Raw genomic sequence first — 20,364 nt, 5'->3', positions numbered from 1 at the left:
TCTATATAAAATATGTTCCCTTTCAGCCAATGATTCCTTGAAAGGAAGTAACCCCCTTCCTCCAACTAAATGCTGTTTCTTACTGAATTTGACAAAAATCCGCCGAGTCCGTGCAGACGTGCAAAGAAGTACTGCATTTCTATCTATCATAAATCTTAACCCCACAGCCTGCTTTGAATGGCAAACTACTTAAACGTAATATCAGATAAAAACGAGAAAAAAACAATCACAATTGCAATGATAATTTCTTATTTGTATCCCTGTTGAGCGTTGGATCACATATGCATTGCAACTAAGTTTAACAGGAAGATATGGATGGTACAAACGACAACTAACGAGTTAGGAGAGTTAGAGCTCTCCTGCGTCTGGAGGTCGGAATCTTGGACGTCAGGATTGTTGACAACGCTTATTATATAGGTCTATTGAATGAATATCAGATATGTGAGAAGTTTTATAAGTCACTTCATTAATTGCATCATTTTTCCTGATGGGTGATTGTTGCAGCAAAGATAAAGATTACAGGTGCGATATGTAGTGGTATTGTTAAATTGAGTAAATGTAGCTACCTCAACAGCTCAAGTACGTGTATCGTCGGGACACCAGTTTTGGTTCTTTACTGTCAATCATGACTGGCGTATAACCTATATACCTTGTCGATTTTCGTGCAAACAAAAGGCTCAACTGTTAACAAAATCTGCATCTTTTGTGTCATTTATTGAATGAAATATTATGAATATATGAATACCTGTTTCAAATTCTACCCTGTACTGTTTGTTCTAATTGAACCATGAAAATAATTTTTAAAATGGCTATTTTCTATTATAAGATTTGCATGTTTTGGCATCTGCAGGACAAACAAATTTGTACGAAGGCCTAACTTTTTTCAATGTCAATGGGGTAAATATGGTTTACATGATTCAAGTGGGTCCATAATCGCTTTAAATTTGAATTCAACACACTTAAAATTCCAAAACCGATGGTCATAAAATACTGTCATCATGACTGCACCATACTTGTAGCTAAATTTCTACTAGCATATGTACATATAAAAACTTGTTGTTTTAATTATGGCTCAAATCATAATTGAGCAGGCACGACAGTACATGTTCGTGTATGTATCTGCTGCAGTACCTATAATGGGAGAAAGATTCAGAGTAGCATAAAATGCTAACATCTATATGTTGTTTCAATTTATTTCTATATATATATATGGATCACATGCAACAGATGTATTGTGTTACATGCCCATGAGATAATGCTATATTACTTCAATATTAAAAGCACCCTGTTGATGTTTTACCCATGGTGTACAAATGTTCTGTGATACTTTACTCAAAATCTGGACAAAGCAGGGTGATGTATGTAATCAAGGCAGCAATGCAGTGTGCTAAGAATTTTTCACAGAGCAGCAATTATTATTGAAACTGTGTTTGTTTCCTCAAAAGGTCTTCAACGTGATTTATTCATAATGGAGTTTGTTACTGGTGTGGTACGTGATTTATGGGGTCGATATAAAGGGTAAGTTCCCTTCAGTATGTTTAAGGGCAAGAAGACATTGTATCCATGATTAACACCCAAAACATTCAAGACATTCACTTAAAGTTTACTTAAATTTCAAAGTCTTACCAACTCTCAGGATTCCAAAGCTGAGTCAAGTCACTGACATATTATATTTAATCCTACTTAATGCCCATCCCAAAACTTTAACCCATATCATGAAAAAAATATTAACAAAACATCGGTATCAGTTACAGCTTTTAAGCAATGAAACGTTTGCTGTACATTGGTAATTGGGTGTATTTGATTCCAACCCACTATCTAGTACATTTATATGTCTGGAATATCGAACAAACACAACAAATCAGGTTTCTGTGATGGCGATAAGTCTAGCAAATCATTGGAATCAAGTGTACCCATTAACAGGTAAACTTTGTATTGCTGAACTTTCAGTATCACAGGAGAAGTAATGTCTTGAAGAAATTAAAAGTTATTTAGAAAATTCTTTTCATTGATGTAGAACACACACTCTTTGTGCTTAAATTTGATAACTTGAATAATATATGTTGAGAAAAAAAAATTTCTGTTCAAATCAATCCATAAAAAAATTTCTGTTCAAATCAAGCCATTTTTTTGTCTAATTCAAAAAGAAAAAAAGGAAATAAATATAGCACATATACATACAAAATATCATATTCTAAAATGCAATATACACTCATTACATGGATATAAAGCTGCTTCAGTAATTTTTGTAGGATTTTCCAAGTGAGTCTAAAACACCAATTTGAAACCCCCATTATTTATGGTCGGATCCAAAAGTTTGGGCGAGTCCCACAGGTAAAGCATGAGTCCTGGACTCTGATATCCCATTCCCAAAAATCACTGCTGCTGTAATCTCTGTTGGATTATGATACATCACCTAAGTGGTTGATACATGTACATACACACAGTTGCTTCCCCTCAAATCACTTTACATGTGGCACTAGAAGTCTATCGTTCAGCAGTATAAAGTTCAATCTTTCAACAGATGTTTCACTGGTTAAAAACTGAATGTGTTTTGTTATAGAAGTGCCAAGAAGGTGTTTTGAGAATTTTGTCAATGTTTTGAAGACTTTTTACAATTATTTTTTTTGCCATATTCATTTTCAACAGGTTGCAAATTGCATATAATCAGTGCCTGGTCTTTAACTATTTCATACATTGTATGTTTATTCTGTTATTAGATATTACACTGTAATAGACTTGCATTTCTACATTTCTCAACACTCTTCTTAAAGTCCTCCCCACCACCACCATATTTATCTATATATTACTCCTACAACAAACTCAGATTAACAACAAGATTTTTCTTCAATATGTGATATTTTATAATAATTATCTTTCTGAAATATTTAAGAATGATGTTACAGAGCATTTGTTTGAACATGTAAAAATTCATTCACTATATATTGTTAAAGATTTATTCTGGCTACCATTTGTCTTCGCTTTCTGGAATAAAAAGTAAAAAGTATGTACTTATATGTGCTATACTGTATGATATACACTCATTGTTCATTTGTAGTTTGAGTATAGGTGGAGAGAATTTACAAGTTTTGTAAAAGCAATCCCTCTGTCTATCCACCCACTAAAAACGAAAAAAACCTAGTGTGCATGTAGGTGTCATTCAGGAAGCTGTTTTTAGAAAGAATTACCAGGTAAATTGTTTGAATAATGAAAAATGTATAGAGTTTTTCTTCATTTGAATAAAGGTATTATTGATATTAAATAATCAGATATACCTTTTACAACTATATCAAGATTTTCCCAACAAAGTATAGAATATGCTATGGAAGTATGCTGTTTGATATTTACATACAAAAACTTCATTTTGAATTACCGAGTACATATACATATCATATACACTTGTTTATAATTTCTCCTGAAACTGCTTGCTTCAAGCATGTTACAAAGTATCTTCATTGTGACCATGTGACTTTGCTTGCTATGTTGTTTAAATTTACAATGTGGATATTTCTGTAAGCTCATATTTCTTTGAGTCTTAAAGTTCATTTTGACGGTCAGTCCGTCATTGTAATTTTAGAGAAATCTGTCTGATTTCCAATTATCTATGTTTCTGTAATCCTCATAGCATGATTGGCAGTTGTTGCATTTTTGCGGAGTCACATCAACTTCTTTTTATTTTTTCTCATTGTAGGTACAGTATTTATATATTCTCTGTATACTCTGCTGTATGCTAGCAGGACTTACACACTACCTGCCACTCAAAATATTAAGGGGTTGTTACAAGATAATAAAATAGCATGTATTGTGAATTTCAACCCATGGAACCACAATAGATAAGGAATATTACTCTTTCCATTGAACAGCTATAGACATGCAGACTTTTTGTCTCCTCTCAACAAGAATGGATTTGGGGGCTTATTGTCTCAATAGAATCACAGTGGATATGAATGCTTATTCTTTCCATTAAAGAACAAAAGACATAGAGGCTTGCTGTCTTCATTGAACAGGAATAGATTTGGGGACTTATTGTCTCCATAGAACTGCAATAGAAATGAAGACTGTTTGTCTTCATTTAACAGACATAGATATGGGGGCTTATTGTTTCCATTTAACAGAAATAGATATGTGGAATAATTGTTTCTACTAGTACTAAAAGATATGGAGGCTTGTTGTCTCCTCCATTGAACAGCAATAAATAGATAGGGCCTTTTGTCTCCATTGAACAGCAATAGACATATTGACTGAAGCACAGGGATTTGGCATGGACCCATGGTTCATATAGTTGATTAATCTTGTTCATCAAATGCTCATTAGAAAGATAAAACATTTCTCTTCAAGGTAAGGTATATGTTATCAAGATCTGCAGCCCCTAGAATATCAAAGAACCAAATGTTCAGTTTTTCCTTCTCACGAGTTACACCCCTTGTCACTATGATACATATATATATTGACCTGGGTTAGGAATTTATTGGGAATCCCTGTGGGCTGAGCAGAAATAGATATTAGGGAGGAGGGAAAGAGGGTTTCTCACTTATTGAATTACATGTGTATATATAGCATAAGTCTGTATGTGAAGTATGTATATTTTAATTTTGTAGTTTAGCATTTGCCATGGAATTAATATTTTCTCAGTAACAGTAGGATTCATCATGTTAACTATGAGGATTTGTGAATGGCTTTCAGGTTGACCCCACAACAATAAGCAATTTCAGAATTTGTCTTAGATTTGGAAAGTGTAAACATAGCACAAATTTTTGCTGTCAGGATTTCACTTTTCAAATTCTTTGTATTTTGTTTTCAATTTGTAATGCCAACATGTTCCAAGATAATTGATGGCCACATTGATCCACTTAAATAAAGTAATTGACTTATACTTGTCATATGAATAGCTATAAAAACATTGGATAAGGATGGATTGAAAATAAACTATTTTTCTTATTTATTCTAACAGTGACACTGACCAGCTTGGACGAGCGAGAGGACAAGAGTTCAGTGACACTGCTAATCAGGAACCGGAGATGATTAAAACCTACGGTCCAGTACACAGTGATGCAGTGGTCAGTTTGGCAGCCATTCAGTCTGGACTTTGTCTATCGGGCAGTAAAGACAGGGTAAGGTGTATGTGTAGAGGTAAATGTCTATCGGGCAGTAAAGACAGGGTAAGTTGTTATTTGTAGAGGTAAATGTCTATCGGGCAGTAAAGACAGGGTAAGTTGTTATGTGTAGAGGTAAATGTCTATCGGGCAGTAAAGACAGGGTAAGGTGTATGTGTAGAGGTAAATGTCTATCGGGCAGTAAAGACAGGGTAAGGTGTATGTGTAGAGGTAAATGTCTATCGGGCAGTAAAGACAGGGTAAGTTGTTATGTGTAGAGGTAAATGTCTATCGGGCAGTAAAGACAGGGTAAGTTGTTATGTGTAGAGGTAAATGTCTGTCGGGCAGTAAAGACAGGGTAAGTTGTTATGTGTAGAGGTAAATGTCTATCTGACAGTAAAGACAGGGTAAGTTGTTATGTGTAGAGGTAAATGTCTATCGGGCAGTAAAGACAGGGTAAGGTGTATGTGTAGAGGTAAATGTCTATCGGGCAGTAAAGACAGGGTAAGTTGTTATGTGTAGAGGTAAATGTCTATCGGGCAGTAAAGACAGGGTAAGGTGTATGTGTAGAGGTAAATGTCTATCGGGCAGTAAAGACAGGGTAAGTTGTTATGTGTAGAGGTAAATGTCTATCTGACAGTAAAGACAGGGTAAGTTGTTATGTGTAGAGGTAAATGTCTATCTGACAGTAAAGACAGGGTAAGGTGTATGTGTAGAGGTAAATGTCTATCGGGCAGTAAAGACAGGGTAAGGTGTATGTGTAGAGGTAAATGTCTATCGGGCAGTAAAGACAGGGTAAGTTGTTATGTGTAGAGGTAAATGTCTATCGGGCAGTAAAGACAGGGTAAGTTGTTATGTGTAGAGGTAAATGTCTGTCGGGCAGTACAGGGTAAGTTGTTATGTGTAGAGGTAAATGTCTATCTGACAGTAAAGACAGGGTAAGTTGTTATGTGTAGAGGTAAATGTCTATCGGGCAGTAAAGACAGGGTAAGGTGTATGTGTAGAGGTAAATGTCTATCGGGCAGTAAAGACAGGGTAAGTTGTTATGTGTAGAGGTAAATGTCTATCGGGCAGTAAAGACAGGGTAAGGTGTATGTGTAGAGGTAAATGTCTATCGGGCAGTAAAGACAGGGTAAGTTGTTATGTGTAGAGGTAAATGTCTATCTGACAGTAAAGACAGGGTAAGTTGTTATGTGTAGAGGTAAATGTCTATCTGACAGTAAAGACAGGGTAAGGTGTATGTGTAGAGGTAAATGTCTATCTGACAGTAAAGACAGGGTAAGTTGTTATGTGTAGAGGTAAATGTCTATCGGGCTATCGGGCAGTAAAGACAGGGTAAGTTGTTATGTGTAGAGGTAAATGTCTATCGGGCAGTAAAGACAGGGTAAGGTGTATGTGTAGAGGTAAATGTCTATCGGGCAGTAAAGACAGGGTAAGGTGTATGTGTAGAGGTAAATGTCTATCGGGCAGTAAAGACAGGGTAAGTTGTTATGTGTAGAGGTAAATGTCTATCTGACAGTAAAGACAGGGTAAGGTGTATGTGTAGAGGTAAATGTCTATCTGACAGTAAAGACAGGGTAAGGTGTATGTGTAGAGGTAACTGTAAAGTCTTTTTTTCTCTCACTTATACAGCTGTATATAAGGATGGGGTATTCTTAAACATTCAGTATATTTAACTATTTAACACTGGTCTGTTTGATTTTCAACATAACATTTCTTGACACCAGTTATCTTCTGTTATATATATATACTTAACTATAGAAAGACCTTCAAGCTTTCTTTCTTTCTATTTGTGGTAAAACAGATGCAGGATTTTAAGCATTAATCAGTGTTTATAATTTTTTTCTGATAAATATTCATTCATCGCCTAATATCACGTTCAAACTTTTTCTGCCAATACAGAGTGTAGCTTTGTACGATTATCACAATCATCGTCTGGAGGAGAAATGGACAGGACATGAAAGGGAGGTAACAAAGGTGAGTGAAACACAATGTGTAAGGTAAATTGTTGTTATTGTTACACTTCTTGTGGCTGTGATAGCTCACTTGATAGAGCACTGGATTTATGATACCTTAATAAAGATGCAAGGCTACGGTTTCATCCCTACTTGAGGTGGTTTGTGTTTCTCAGTGAGCTGAGATCACCGACCGTCCTGTACAGTCAGGAGAAAACTTGCCTCAAAATGACATTAAATGTTGAATATAATTGAATCAAGCAAACAATGTTTAATTCTTCAAATGATAGCTTCTTCTCATGAATATTTTCATGTCTTTGTGTATTTTAGGAAAAAATGTGATTAATCCGATGCAGACACCTTTTAGTCACTTTTGATAGCTTTACAGCATATTCGTAAATAACTAAATCAGATAACATTTAAACTTGAAGGTATGTTATGGACCAAACTGTGAAGGACATTTCAGTGCGTCTCGCGACAAGTCAGTTCGGATGTGGCGTCGTGGTAGTCCCTCACCTGTACAAACCTTTACTGGACATGATCTCGTAGTCACGGCTCTTCACATCAGCAATGGTAGTATATTTTTTTCAGAATTCTCAAAATAGGAGACATCATTTAGACTCTGAAATAAATGTCCGTAATATTTGAAGTTGAAGTCAAGCTGCATGAAACCATAGAAGTTAATTAATTTATTCTTGTTATATTATAAAGTATACCAATAGTGTTGTCTTGAAGTAAATCAACAAATGTAACATTACAGATAGTCGGTTACTGTGCACTGGGTCCAGAGATAACACTGTACGTCTGTGGGATGTCGAAAAAGGCGAATGTCTCCTTGAAAACAATATCCATCGTAATTTGGTAAATATTTTAGAATCTCTTTATTTACTATTAGAGAACATTTCTTATTTGATTATGAAACACTTCTATCTTGAACTGTAGAAAAATCAAGTTGTTACAGTCTTTATGATATATATTGAGCATTTGAAGGAAAAAGTTACTTTCACTCAGCTGTGTTTATATATACTGATAAAACAAAACTAAACTGATTCAAGAGAGACTGAAATAGAAGTTTGAATACAGGTAACAGATGTGAAGTTTATACCCAATTCAAACAATCTGGTACAGACTGGAGAAGACAAACACATCAGGTATGTCTTTATCACATCCTACCATAGGTGTCCTTTTCTCATCACAGTGTCACAGACTCCTTTATACAGCTTGCTCACAATTATAACATGCTTTAACATGAAGGGTAGGCAGTCTTGTTTTTCATCATTTATGCTCGGACTAGAGTTTTAATAATACTAAACACAAGTGTCCATGTGGCCTGTTAAATGCAGAGATTTTCAGTAGAGCAGTTAGTATCAGATAAATGTTAGCTGTCTTGACATGGCACACAAGATTCATACTTGCTATTTACTATGGATTAAGCTTAATAGCATTGTTGCTCTATTTTGAACAATGTTTATGAACATGTACAACAGAAAACATTTTTTGCAATAAAATGTTTTTAAAAATTAATTATTTGCATGTCTGTTCACTGATAAGTTCCCAACAATTTTTTTGACAGGATTTTTGAAACCCATAACCTGCTTGTAACACACACTTTTCCTAAGAAGCAGTATATACAGATGTGTTGTGATGTCAGCAGTGATGGTAACTACTGCCTCACCTGTAGTAATGGGTTTGGTGGCAATGGCTGTGAAGCCACAGTGAGTGGACTGATATTAACGTTTTACATACAGATTATATAATGTAGATCTGAAAACCAGGAAATTGTTTTCTAGATAGTAAAAATTACCTCCATTTAAAGGTTCATCTCTGCTTTAAAGATGAATATAAAATAAAGAAAATATGTGATTGGATTATAATTAAAAAATTAAAATTTAGATAACTTTAAACCCCTTCTACAGATAATGTACAGATAATTTTACAGAGTAATGCAGTATTTGTGTAAATAAGATCCTGGTAGTCATTATACTTATTATTAACAATCATACAAAAATTGTTATTATTGTATTTTAATCTTTGCAGCTTTATGACCTAAGATCTATGAAAATAGTGCATGAGTTTAAAGGTCATAGGGAAGCCATTGAGTCCTGCATATTCTTGCCATTTAGTGGACGAAACCTAATAGCTACTGCCTCAAGGGATTGTTCTGTGCGGATTTGGGACAGGGATACCAAAGGTATAATTTTGTTACAGTTACTGTTATTATTGTAATTTTTGAGGTGTTCTATTTTTCTGTATTTTGAGGATGAAATATAACAAGGAAAATGGATACCTTGAAATTAAAGATGATACACATAGAGAATTCATAAGATGACTGATCTCACAAGGATGTCTAAAATTTCACTTTGTAATATTAAATTTTTACAGTGATGTGGAAACTGTTTGTTTTCAGAGTGTGTCACAGACACTTCACTCAGTGGATCTGGTCCTCTCACATCTTTAATATGTTATGATGATAGTAGGTAAGTTGTAATATTATTCATATTCCTGTAGAAACTGTCATGGCTGACTAGTAAATGATGAAATGTGACGTTGGTACTTCAGGTGTTTACATATTAATACCATCTGATAAATCTGTTGTATATTCATCAAAAAAAATCAATTTTCACTCCATCTTCACTCCATTTCCACTTTCAGTTAGCTTTAACAAGAAGATGATTTCAATACTTTAAAAAAATATGTATATAAATGATTAACACGTATGTGTTTAAAACATCATAAAGAGTGAAAGTTTGTTCAGGTGTGGTCATAGTTATTTATTGTGTTGCCTTTAAAACCTTATTATATTATTAAGATTGTGCAAGAAACTACACAAGCTAGAATAACAGTATAATGGATACTTTGTATGAACTTGATTTGTTTTTATTTCAGTTTATGTGTGTCCAGTTTCCATATGGGTATATATGAACTCAAGTTTTCATTAGCTAATGAAGCACTCTGCCCAGTCGCCCGCTTCTGAGGTGGTCAGTGTTGGAATTCTGCTGTAGTGCCTGTGTTACTCCGTCCTGTGCATGTAATCTGGAGTCTCATTCATTCTCCAAAACAATGCCGTCCTCGCTGTGTTATCTTTAGTCCATATTTGATTTGATCAGGATGGGACATAATTTTTCTACTGTTTGGGTGGGGGAGGTTTAAGTGTAATTCTATGTCAAATTGTTTTCCTTAAAAAAAAGACTACCCTGGTATTTAAAGTACTTTTCACCTGTGATATGTCAAATGTTTCAGCAGTCCAAGCTGTAGACATGATGTAAGATTATAGATGTTGGTTATACATAAATATAACCTGATGTTGCCCTTTACAAAATTAATGAATGAAAAGACTTTTTTCTATTCATTTGTAATATAGCTTTTTTATCCCGTTTTGGGAAGAAAATTGATCAATTGGGAAAGAAATTTTAGGATTGAATTGTATACTTTGACCATATTTTGAAATAAAATTAATTGGGAATGGGGCCAATATTCAGCCCCACAAAACCCCCAGAAAATAGTCCTGATTTACCAAACTACCTCTGAGGGGAAATGCACTTATAAAAATGTGAGGGTTTTTTTTTTTGGTTGATGGTTGTAACACCATTTTCTTGGTGTTAGTATGATATACATTCCGTGTTATTTGATAATTTTATATGAAGTATATGAGAAGTGAGTATTTATTGGTAAGAAATGTGATAACACTATAAATGACTGGTTTTACCTGTGTGGTATGTGTGTGATTTGGAATTGTAATGAGTGTTTATTGTTAAAATTGTGTGGATTTATTTCATTTGTTCAATTTGGAAGAGGGGATTAAACATGAGAATAACTTAGAAAGGCATTCCATAGAATGTTAAGGACCATAAGTTGTTACAACTTAGAAATACTTTCTTAAGACTTTTAATGACCACTGCCATGGTAAAGTGCCATATATGTGTCATAGCATGGTAAACCTCGGTAGGATGTTGTCATGTGTGTTCATTTAAATTTGATATTGTCATTGTCATATCAACATCCAACTTATGGAGATATACTTTTGTGCTTGTAATACAATGATAACATTCTGAATGGTTTTCAAAGCATCTTCTGCAAGGTCAATACAACATCATTAATTACACATTACAATATGGTGTTCTGGATTTGTCTACAACAGTTCTGTCATCTATCATAATGAATGAGTTTCTGGTATGATGGTCTGGAGTGATGTAGAATTAATCCCAAGTGCAACATTTTCTGTACATAATATAGAAATTTTTTTGTCATGGCTAATGAAGAATTTAATCTATCTAGAGCTAATAATCTCAGTCAAAGTAATAATACATGCCTTCAACAACATTTGTTTACCTACTTGCATGCAGAAAGGTTATTCTATCTCTTATAACACTCAAGTAAAATGTTTTCTTGTTATCTTGACCCCTATTTTTTTCATTATTTTTTTTAAGTTCCCAGACAAAGGTTAATTTATATTCATTGGTTGTAATGTCAAAGAAACTGTTGTGTAAGAATGAAATTTTAGCCTTGTGTTATTTGACTGATACTGGTTTGTAAATATGACTTGAGTGTTGTCTGTTTCTACTATTTTGTACTGTATCTGCACATTTTTCACCATAGATCTCTATTTCAAGAAAAAGAGACTAAAATGAAAAAAAAAGGAAGGGAACATGATTATAATAATAAATATTTTTATTTACTATATGGTAATTTAGTGCAGTAATAAGGCACGTTTACTTAGGTAACAGGTTAAATTCCCTGATCCAACATTAAGAAGCATGGATTCACCCCATAATCAACCACTTGCTTTTTTGCAAGGTACTCTGACTTTTTTTCATCCACTTCCTCCGAGCCAACAGCAATAACTGATAACGTGATATCAATGGTTTCTCAGTTGCTGTAAAAACATTCATAGTTTACTTTGTATATACATACACATGTTTGACAATTTTTTTAACACAGATAAACCGATATAGCATAAAACCAGTGATTCAAAGCCATGTTAAGCTTAATCTAATGAGAGATTGTTAGGTATTTATGATGTAGCATTTCTGTCTCCATGCTTTCAAAGTATGATCAATAGAAAATATCATTGATCTCCTTTTGAATACTACATACATGTATCTTTCACTTGTGTATCAAAAAACACTTTCACTTCTGCTTCAGAGAACAAAAAAATAATGGTCATGATTGTACTATCAATATAATTAGTAATACTGGTAAGTATATGTGTGATTTGTTAGATATACAGTGTGTTGATAAAAACACATGTAAGCTTACCAAATAAAGAAAATTTCATTTAAAAAGACCTGAGGCAGGTTTACAGTATATTTGCTGTATATTTCTTTTAGTATGGAAGAACAATATGTCTAAAGCAGTGAATTTTCAATATAATAGTTGTTTGTTATGAGGTATTTTTTTATCAATATTATGTTTAATTTAACTGATTTTTATTCAATAAATTGAATCCTAATCTAATATTTCTTATTCAGGTGGGTTTTTTTTATACAACAATACAAAAAAATCCAAGCTACAGAAAAACAAAAACATCAGACCTTAGATACATAAAAGATCAATCGCAGTAGGGTTATGGATGGATTGACATTTCAATAGTGGTACAATGGAGAACCTTCCTAAAGAATAACTTTGGATTTCTTGTTCCATAGTTCAATAACACAACAATCTCACTAGTACCTTATTGACTACAAATTGCCCTTCTGGCCTCTTCCTCTACTGGTCTCTTCCTTGGTATATTTTGTGATCACAAATATTAATGGAAGATATTCAACAAACATATCATGATATTAGTAGAAAAGTGTATAGGTGATTAGATAATATAACTGTATGTGATATTATAAGTAAAATCACTTCATGCACTTAAAACCATACCCAGCATAGATATTTCAGTATATTTTCATTGTAACCAACCCACACTTAACTTAGCACTTAATGTTGGGGTAATAACTGTTCAAGTAGGGATGGAAGTTCGATTTTTTACTAAGCAGAAATGCTTTCAAATGTCTGGTCTGAAAATATAAAAATGAAAAACAGCAATATAGTAACAAGCAGATTCATAAATTTACTTCCACTGAAAACTGCAAAAAAAATCATTTTTTAAGGATGTGGTTTATGTTCTGAATTAGTTCTTTAATCTCTTCCATTTTCTTATTTGATTCATGGGCCTGCTGCTCAATACTTTGTATGCGGGTTTCAAATTCATTAAGTTTTTCATCGAAGTTTGTAGTTATAGTTATCCGTTCATTTGTGTCAGTATTGGTAGACTCTGAAGTGTAGTTCAAAAGATCACTTGCAGTTGTCACCAAATACCATCTCTCTCTTTCTGCAAATTTCTCACCGTGAAGTTCTTTCTTGATTTTTATCCTACCAAAAATAGATGGAAACCATGGGAAAAGATGTTCAACGCCAAGGGCTATTTGAATGGATTCCACTCGCCAAGAGACTTTTTGATTTTGTAAGATATCTGAATAGGAGTCGTTCATCATAGCTATGAGCAGATTTAACAAAACAATTGTCGATAACAATATATAGATAAGATAAATTGCTTTAGCAAATGTTGCTGAACGACCAACCCCTGACATTCCGGTTTCAAAATTGTCATCAAATAGTTCTGCCATTCCAATCATAAGGTTGAATGTCATGAAAAGGGTTTCCATTGGGTCCGAGTAAGTGTCCACAATATCGGAAGATATCTGAAATACCACGTGCAAAGCAAAACCAAATGCGAGAAGTACGAACGAAAACACAACGAGGAAACGCAGGACATCTCTGACGACCATGTTGACTAACATTTTGAAAAAGTAGTGAATACCTTTAAAGCCCCTCGTCAGCGCTATTGAGCTCAACCAGCCAAGACACAAACTTACTGCCAAAACATAATCCTGGTTAGGGTCTCGTTGGGCAACCATTCCGATCCATGCAAGGGTCAAACAGGCGAACAGAGCAAGGAAAAGCATGGAAATGATTGAGTACACCTGGAGCGACTCTTTCCTGTACAGGGTCGTGCAAATAATCCCCGCCGTGTATGCAATAGCTACGATCGGCTCTATTGGAACAACTACGTAGACTGCTACCAACACGGAGTCTGTGTTAACCAAAGGAACACCGTTGTGCATGTTGCGAAATTTGTCTGCCACCGACACACCCAGGTAGGAAAACAAACTCATATATACTATGTGTATTAACATAAAGAAGGCATAGGCCCAAGCACATATGGAAGTATACATCTGTTCCATCCGCCTAACGGGCGGTACGTCAAGGACAAGTGATGCACGGTCTTTGGTTTCCAAAGACACCAAAAGCTCAATATTGGAGTTCACATGTTCGCTTGTTGCAATATCACAACATCGGTTGGAGGTCCGGCTTGTCAATGGTGTCAAATATGAAACATCAAAGTAGACTTCCTCGCCACGTTTAAACATCATGATATCGGGCATCATCAGAAAACGATCCAGAAATATATTTGATCCTAGTTTAAACGCATACGCCAAGACTGACAGGTTGTCGTTGTTTTTGTAGTCGTTGGTCAATGAAACTAGCGCTTCTCGCTGCATTTCTTTGAAGAGTCCTTTGTTCTCTGCTGGATAAGGTATTCTTTGCATGGTGCTCCACCATCTGACTGAATCATGCAAAATAGTCTCCACAACTTTCATGTAAACCTCGCTCATGCCTTTGTCCTCTGTTATGGACCTGATCAGTCTGTGAAGAACGGTGTTACCGTCTCCATCGGCACATGTAAGGTCAGCACCGTAAAACACTAGTCTTGACACACTCTCTGAGAACCCCGCGTCAGCAGCCAGATGAAGCACACTTTCAGAATTTCTATTTAGTGTGTTTATGTCAGCATCTCTCTGCATATCTTCGTAGATGTCAAGGGCTGTCTTTAGTATGTCTTCCTTCCCAGGAATCACAGCTTCGTGGAGAGGTGTGTTTCCATCAACATCAGTGTCTCTAAATCTTACAAACCGAAATTCCCAAAGCACATTCGGAGATGCAAATCGCGCTGCAAGGTGAAGAGCATTGTTGCCTTGAGCATCTACTGCATTTACGCTCTCCCAGTCATGAGACTTGATAGTGTGCTCAACCAGAGCGCGAGCGATGTCGGGTGTTGTGGCTGGGGATAAAGCCACAGTATGAAGAGCGTTTTCCCCATCTGTGTTCCCAATGTTAGATTTTGCCTTTTTATCTATCAGTTCTAAAACTGCTTTATGATGACCATCTCTACATGCTATGTGTAAAGCAGTCTCTCCCTTGTTGTTCAGAGCATTGATGTCAACAATGTTGTGAAACATCTTGATTACGTCGTCCTTGTTATTAGCAGCAGCATGGTGTAGAATGGTGTTTCCATCCTCGTCTTGATGCTCAGGATCTGCTCCCATCGTAATCAGAGTCTCAATTTTCCGACATCTTCCTAGGCTTGCAGCAATGCATAAAGGTGACTTCAATGTTCTGTTTTTGTCGTATAGCTTATTGTAATGTTTTGTCAATACTCGAAGAACTTCATCACTTCCTTGTGTTATAGCGCTATGCCAAGCATCAATACCAAAGTGATTCTTGTGATACATGTCCGCACCCTTATCTAGGAGAAGCTTGACGACGTCTGCATGCTCGTTTTGTGACGCCAGGATTAGAGCACTGTCACCCCTCTCATCCTGAGCCGTAAGTATTGAATTTTCTTTCAGGAGTGTCTGGACAACGTCAACGTGGCCCTCTTTAGCCGCGTGGTGAAGTGGCATCTCTCCTCCGCGAATGACTGTGTTCACGTCCGCACCATAATTAATGAGTTCCTTGATAATCATGTTATTTCCTAAGGCCGAAGCTATGACGATGGGTGCCACCAATCCCAGTAGCCTGGTCTGGTTGGGATTTGCCTTTCCCTTTTCTAGAAGTAGTCTAACTATGTCGTATTTCTGGTAGCGCACAGCCCAGTACAGAGCGGTAGATTTCTTGTCGTTTTCTAAACTAACATTTGCACGTCTGTCAAGAAGACAGTTCACGGTTTCTATGTGACCCCACCTTGCTGCCCATAGTAACGCCGTGTCCTTTTTCACGTTGAGTAAATCAATATCTACGCCTGTGTCAAGGTACAGATTAACCAAATCGGTAAAACCCATGAAGGCTGCGAAGTGATACGAAGAGAATACTCTTGGTCTTTGACCTTCAACGACAACACGGGTTTCCATTTCGATAGCCTTTATTTTCTCGCTTCTTGTTGAAAACTTCTCCAAGACCTTCTTTGCTAATGGCAAACTGTTCAGCTCTGTAATTTGATGTAAAACCGATCTTGTACTTTGGGGAACTTGAAATACTTGATGTAATAATGCATCGTTTTCTTTATCGCTCAGAATAACGTCAACGACATCCAATCGGGGGAGACTTAACGCTAGATGTAACACGTTCTGTCTATTGGACGGATCTAACATGTCGTTGTGGTGTAAATTGACACAACTCCTTGTCTGAGCGAGTAAAGAGGTGACCTCTGGAATAGAACCATTCTCTATAGCATTAAATAATTTTACTCTGATCTCTTCATGGCTCTCGTCCTTCGGTGTAGGTTTAAGTGATGCGTCTATTGAAGATTTCTCTTGTTGCTGTTCTTCTTTTTCATCTTCTTTGATTTCACTTCTCTGCCTCTTTTGTGCTCTCTCTCGTGCATGGGCCTGGTCGAACAAAGGAAATTAATGAGCTAATATAATAACATATATCTTTCGTTACCTGCTGTACAACTACCGGTATGATCATTTGTTGTGTCGAGTTATTTGTAAAAAGTCGCTTTCCACAGCAAGTTTCCAAGATCATAACTTAAACTAGCAGGGAAAATGCATTTACATGGCCATGAACACAATAATATCTGTACCAACTTCAGTCCCTTTCCACCTCTATTAGACCTCGAAGAGACCTTCATAACGGACATCATCTAAATGCCGTAAAGTGCGTTTTTTCTTTTTTTTTCTGATTATTATCATTATTCATACTTAAATAGTCATCATATATTCATATATGATCAATTTAAGATAAACGTATTTTCGTGAACTTAAAATTAAAATGGCAAACCTTGCGCGCCTCTCTGAGGCTAGTAAAGTCACCGTCCTCGGAGACCTCTCGAACAGATGGTTGGTAAATAGATTGTGTACGTAGCCTTGTGTGCATAGTCTTCAAAACAATTTTATCCATTGTTTGTTTTCCTACAATAATAGAAAATGATTTATCAGAACATGGAATAGACATTAAAACACGCACTGTAAGAGTGTTTTGATTTTAAAATTACGCAATAATTTGATATCGCACTGAAATCTCATCATTGGTCTGCCATCAGGACTCTTGAATGTTCTCCATCTCATAAAGTCTTGATCCGAACAAAGTCAAAAAGCATTTGACTGTCACATACGTTATATGTGAGCTCTTCGTCATGCGAGTTCCTGACTGACACGAACTAAACTCCTTCAAAAATAGGTATGTTTTAAAGTGATTGGCATTAAGGTAAAATCGAATAGGTCGTCTGAAAAGATGAAAATGTCATTTAGGATGTCGTGTCCACATGCGTAACAAAACATGCACTGATTTACAAGTCCGGGGATTATAGGTGTAACGTCGCATGTCACTGCACGCCTTCCAATACTCTCGTCACTGCGTGTTCTCAAGCGCCCTCGTTTTTGCACACTCTTCTCACCCTCGTCACTTCACCTCTTCCCCCGCCCTTGTCACTCCATCTTTCAACCACTCTCGCCACCCGTGTCTTTCCGCATCTTCTTCACTATCCCTCGTCACTGCTTTCCCCGTCCTTGCAGCTGCAGTATCTTCAATCTACACTCGTCACTCCACCTCCTCCCCCGCCTTTGTCGCTGCACCACCTCTCCACTCTCGCAACCACTTCTCCACCACCTCTGTCTTTCCACATCCTCTCCACTACCCGTCGTCACTGCTTATTTCCCGTCGTTGCAACTGCAGAATTTCCTCGCTACCCTCGTCACTGCACCTCGTTCCCAACTCTTGTTACTGCACCTCCTCTCTTACCCCCTTCAGTGTACACTTTATCCCACATCGCAACTGCGCCCCTCCCCCACAATTTTCACTGCACTTCTCCCATCCTCTTCACTGCACCACATCGCATACAACCTCGCTACTGCATACCTGCCCTCGGCCTTGTCACTGTTACACCCACTACCTTCGTCGTTGTTACTCCACTCCACCCTCGTACCGCGACCCCTCTCCATCCTTGTCACTGTTACACCTCCTCTCCACCGTCGTTACTGCAAATCATATATATCCTCCCCCGCCCTATTCACTTACACTTATGTTGTACGTTATCGCATATTTAAAATATAGGTATCAGAAAATCATCATTTATACTAATATTGTGCTTAATTCCGTATTTCTCTACTGTTCTACATGTAACTAGGCTTATAAGACATTGCATTCTTCGACTATAATTTACCAACCGTTTAAAATGTTCAAAGTTTCCATTTAGAATATGCAGAACTTGCGCGAAAGTAAGTCTGGGCATTGTGTATGTATCTTATACATTTCTTCGTCTAGTGCCGTATAGGGAAGTTATTGTCGTATTTGTATTATCTTATCTGTCTTGCAGTCAGTGAAACTGGACACACAACGGATAAGCTCCTTATCGGAAGATGTTTTTGTAACATTTGTAATCACAATAGTTTTAGTTGTCAGGTCACCTCCGCAGGCTATGTGACGTAACGAGGTTGACCTGTTCTGGTACGTCTGTAGAAATGTAAATACCTTCGTACCCGTGATTGTAGGATGTATTCGGACACCGGAGACATCCTTTACACGTCCTTCTTAACAATGAATTAATGATTAAAAACATAAGTTAAAATGTAATTCCTCTATCGATGAATCACATAATCAATTTCTATTACTACACTCACTTTCTTTAACATTTTCCCAGTCTCCAACATCAACATGCTTACTTAACCCGATATCTGAAAAAAAACTGAAGGAACTAAATCCTGTTAAATTCATAATTTAAATCTTCCTTGAGATAGATAATCGTGATTTAATATATATATATCTCATTTCAATACCGCCTCTCCCTTCCTCTTCCAACGGTGGTTAAACAGGGTAACAGTGTAAATCACAAGAAGTACCAGCTGCCTACACACGTAAATTATGTATAATTGGGCCTTTGTCAACACGTAGTGTATCTAGTGTGATATATCATAAAACGTATACAAGATATAAGTATACAAGATGATTCATAAAGGTATCAGACATCTCATTTGCATATATTTTATATCTATATATACGACTACTGTATTGTAGTACTGTGTATGTAAACAACCAGTATGGGTTGTGTATTGTGTAATGATGATGTTTTGCTCTCACTGGCATATCTAATGACGAGACATTGGGGAGACTCGAAGTAGAGATCGTTAGATCTCAAAGGGGATAATTGTAATGTGTGCTACTCAAAGCATGTAGTATATAATAACCAGGGATGTTTGAAGGCCTAAAACAAATCTCTCTACAGTACAGAGAAAGTCTGTTACAACATTTTGTATGTAATAATCCAGATACTAGTAGGCGAGGAATTTCATTATATATTTTCATGTTCACTATGGTCAAGAAAAAACAATTAAATTCTATAAAATGAAGACTAAATGCAATGTTGTAAATAAAAAAAAAAACATGTCTTTGTATTTATGGCTGTCCTATCATAAATGTGTCACTTAAGAAGAACTTCAAATTTATCTGGTGTTAGAGTCGAATATATATTCTGAAGAAAAAGTTTGTCAATATCTTTGTGATTCAGAATGATTACCGACACAGTTGAAGCATGTTAGATAAGATATTTTTAAGACGGTTGAAGTTCGACAGGGTACGAACTCCTACGAGGCTATAACAGTTGTCAAACCATTTTCGGAAAGAAGTACGTGTAGACAAATATCGGTAGTTACGGAAACGGCTATTTCAGTATGCGGGCATATGTGATAAAAAGCGCCGCGGCCCGTATGTATGTGTGTTATTGAGACATTGATCTTAGCTCTACAATAGTCACACATTCCACTAAACGATGTGAGCTCTACATGCCCTTGAGCCCTAGGTTAGCACATGTGTATTCGATATATTTCAAGGATTTATCTCTGGTAAAGAGTGACATGGTAGGTAATACTCGCATTTTTACATATATAAGCTCTCGGTATATATCCTGACTTATGACAAAGTTTAAAGTTAGAAAATATGAGTTACAGGTGACAGAGTACAGCGTGATACAAGTCTACCATGACGGAGTGTTTACATATGATTTCGACATCTTTTTTTTGTCAGGAGAGAGTAAATCTTGCTTTATTAATTATTTG

General features: G+C 36.2%; 2 protein-coding genes across 3 annotated transcripts; one reads left to right on the top strand and one right to left on the bottom strand.

Moving 5' to 3' along the window:
* The first annotated feature begins 437 nt into the window (after nt 1–437).
* LOC132563478 (WD repeat-containing protein 31-like) lies at nt 438–12,429 on the top strand. 2 transcript variants are annotated; one of them, XM_060228237.1, is made up of 10 exons: nt 438–522; nt 4,952–5,111; nt 6,996–7,070; nt 7,480–7,621; nt 7,809–7,909; nt 8,132–8,199; nt 8,622–8,763; nt 9,086–9,239; nt 9,456–9,525; nt 9,935–12,429. In XM_060228237.1, the coding sequence occupies exons 1-10, from the start codon at nt 488–490 to the stop codon at nt 10,020–10,022; spliced, it is 1,035 nt and encodes a 344-aa protein (XP_060084220.1). In that variant the 5' UTR covers nt 438–487; the 3' UTR covers nt 10,023–12,429. The 2 variants fall into 2 exon arrangements, with proteins under 2 accessions (XP_060084220.1, XP_060084219.1); XM_060228236.1 differs by lacking the exon at nt 438–522 and adding an exon at nt 1,454–1,518.
* A 702-nt stretch (nt 12,430–13,131) lies between these two features.
* On the bottom strand, nt 13,132–17,215 carry LOC132563479 (uncharacterized). The gene is made up of 2 exons (XM_060228238.1): nt 17,096–17,215; nt 13,132–16,701 (listed from the first exon to the last, which is right to left on the bottom strand). Exons 1-2 carry the CDS (start codon nt 17,213–17,215, stop codon nt 13,132–13,134), a joined length of 3,690 nt encoding a protein of 1,229 aa, XP_060084221.1.
* Between the last annotated feature and the right edge of the window lie 3,149 nt (nt 17,216–20,364).

This window comes from Ylistrum balloti, unplaced genomic scaffold (genome assembly GCF_031769215.1).
Source record: "Ylistrum balloti isolate Yb309-2 unplaced genomic scaffold, AGI_CSIRO_Ybal_v1 Utg371740, whole genome shotgun sequence".
NCBI lineage: Eukaryota > Metazoa > Mollusca > Bivalvia > Pectinida > Pectinidae > Ylistrum > Ylistrum balloti.
This window is presented reverse-complemented; position numbering and strand designations above follow the sequence as displayed.

Excerpts from the sequence above, each read along its gene's own strand:
- LOC132563479 (XM_060228238.1), bottom strand. The coding sequence starts at position 17,215 with ATGGATAAAATTGTTTTGAAGACTATGCACACAAGGCTACGTACACAA. Across the intron at positions 16,702-17,095 it reads GCCTCAGAGAGGCGCGCAAG|GCCCATGCACGAGAGAGAGC; the intron begins GTTTGCCATTTT and ends TTGTTCGACCAG.
- LOC132563478 (XM_060228236.1), top strand. The coding sequence starts at position 1,469 with ATGGAGTTTGTTACTGGTGTGGTACGTGATTTATGGGGTCGATATAAA. Across the intron at positions 8,764-9,085 it reads GCAATGGCTGTGAAGCCACA|CTTTATGACCTAAGATCTAT; the intron begins GTGAGTGGACTG and ends TAATCTTTGCAG. Across the intron at positions 9,526-9,934 it reads ATATGTTATGATGATAGTAG|TTTATGTGTGTCCAGTTTCC; the intron begins GTAAGTTGTAAT and ends TTTTTATTTCAG.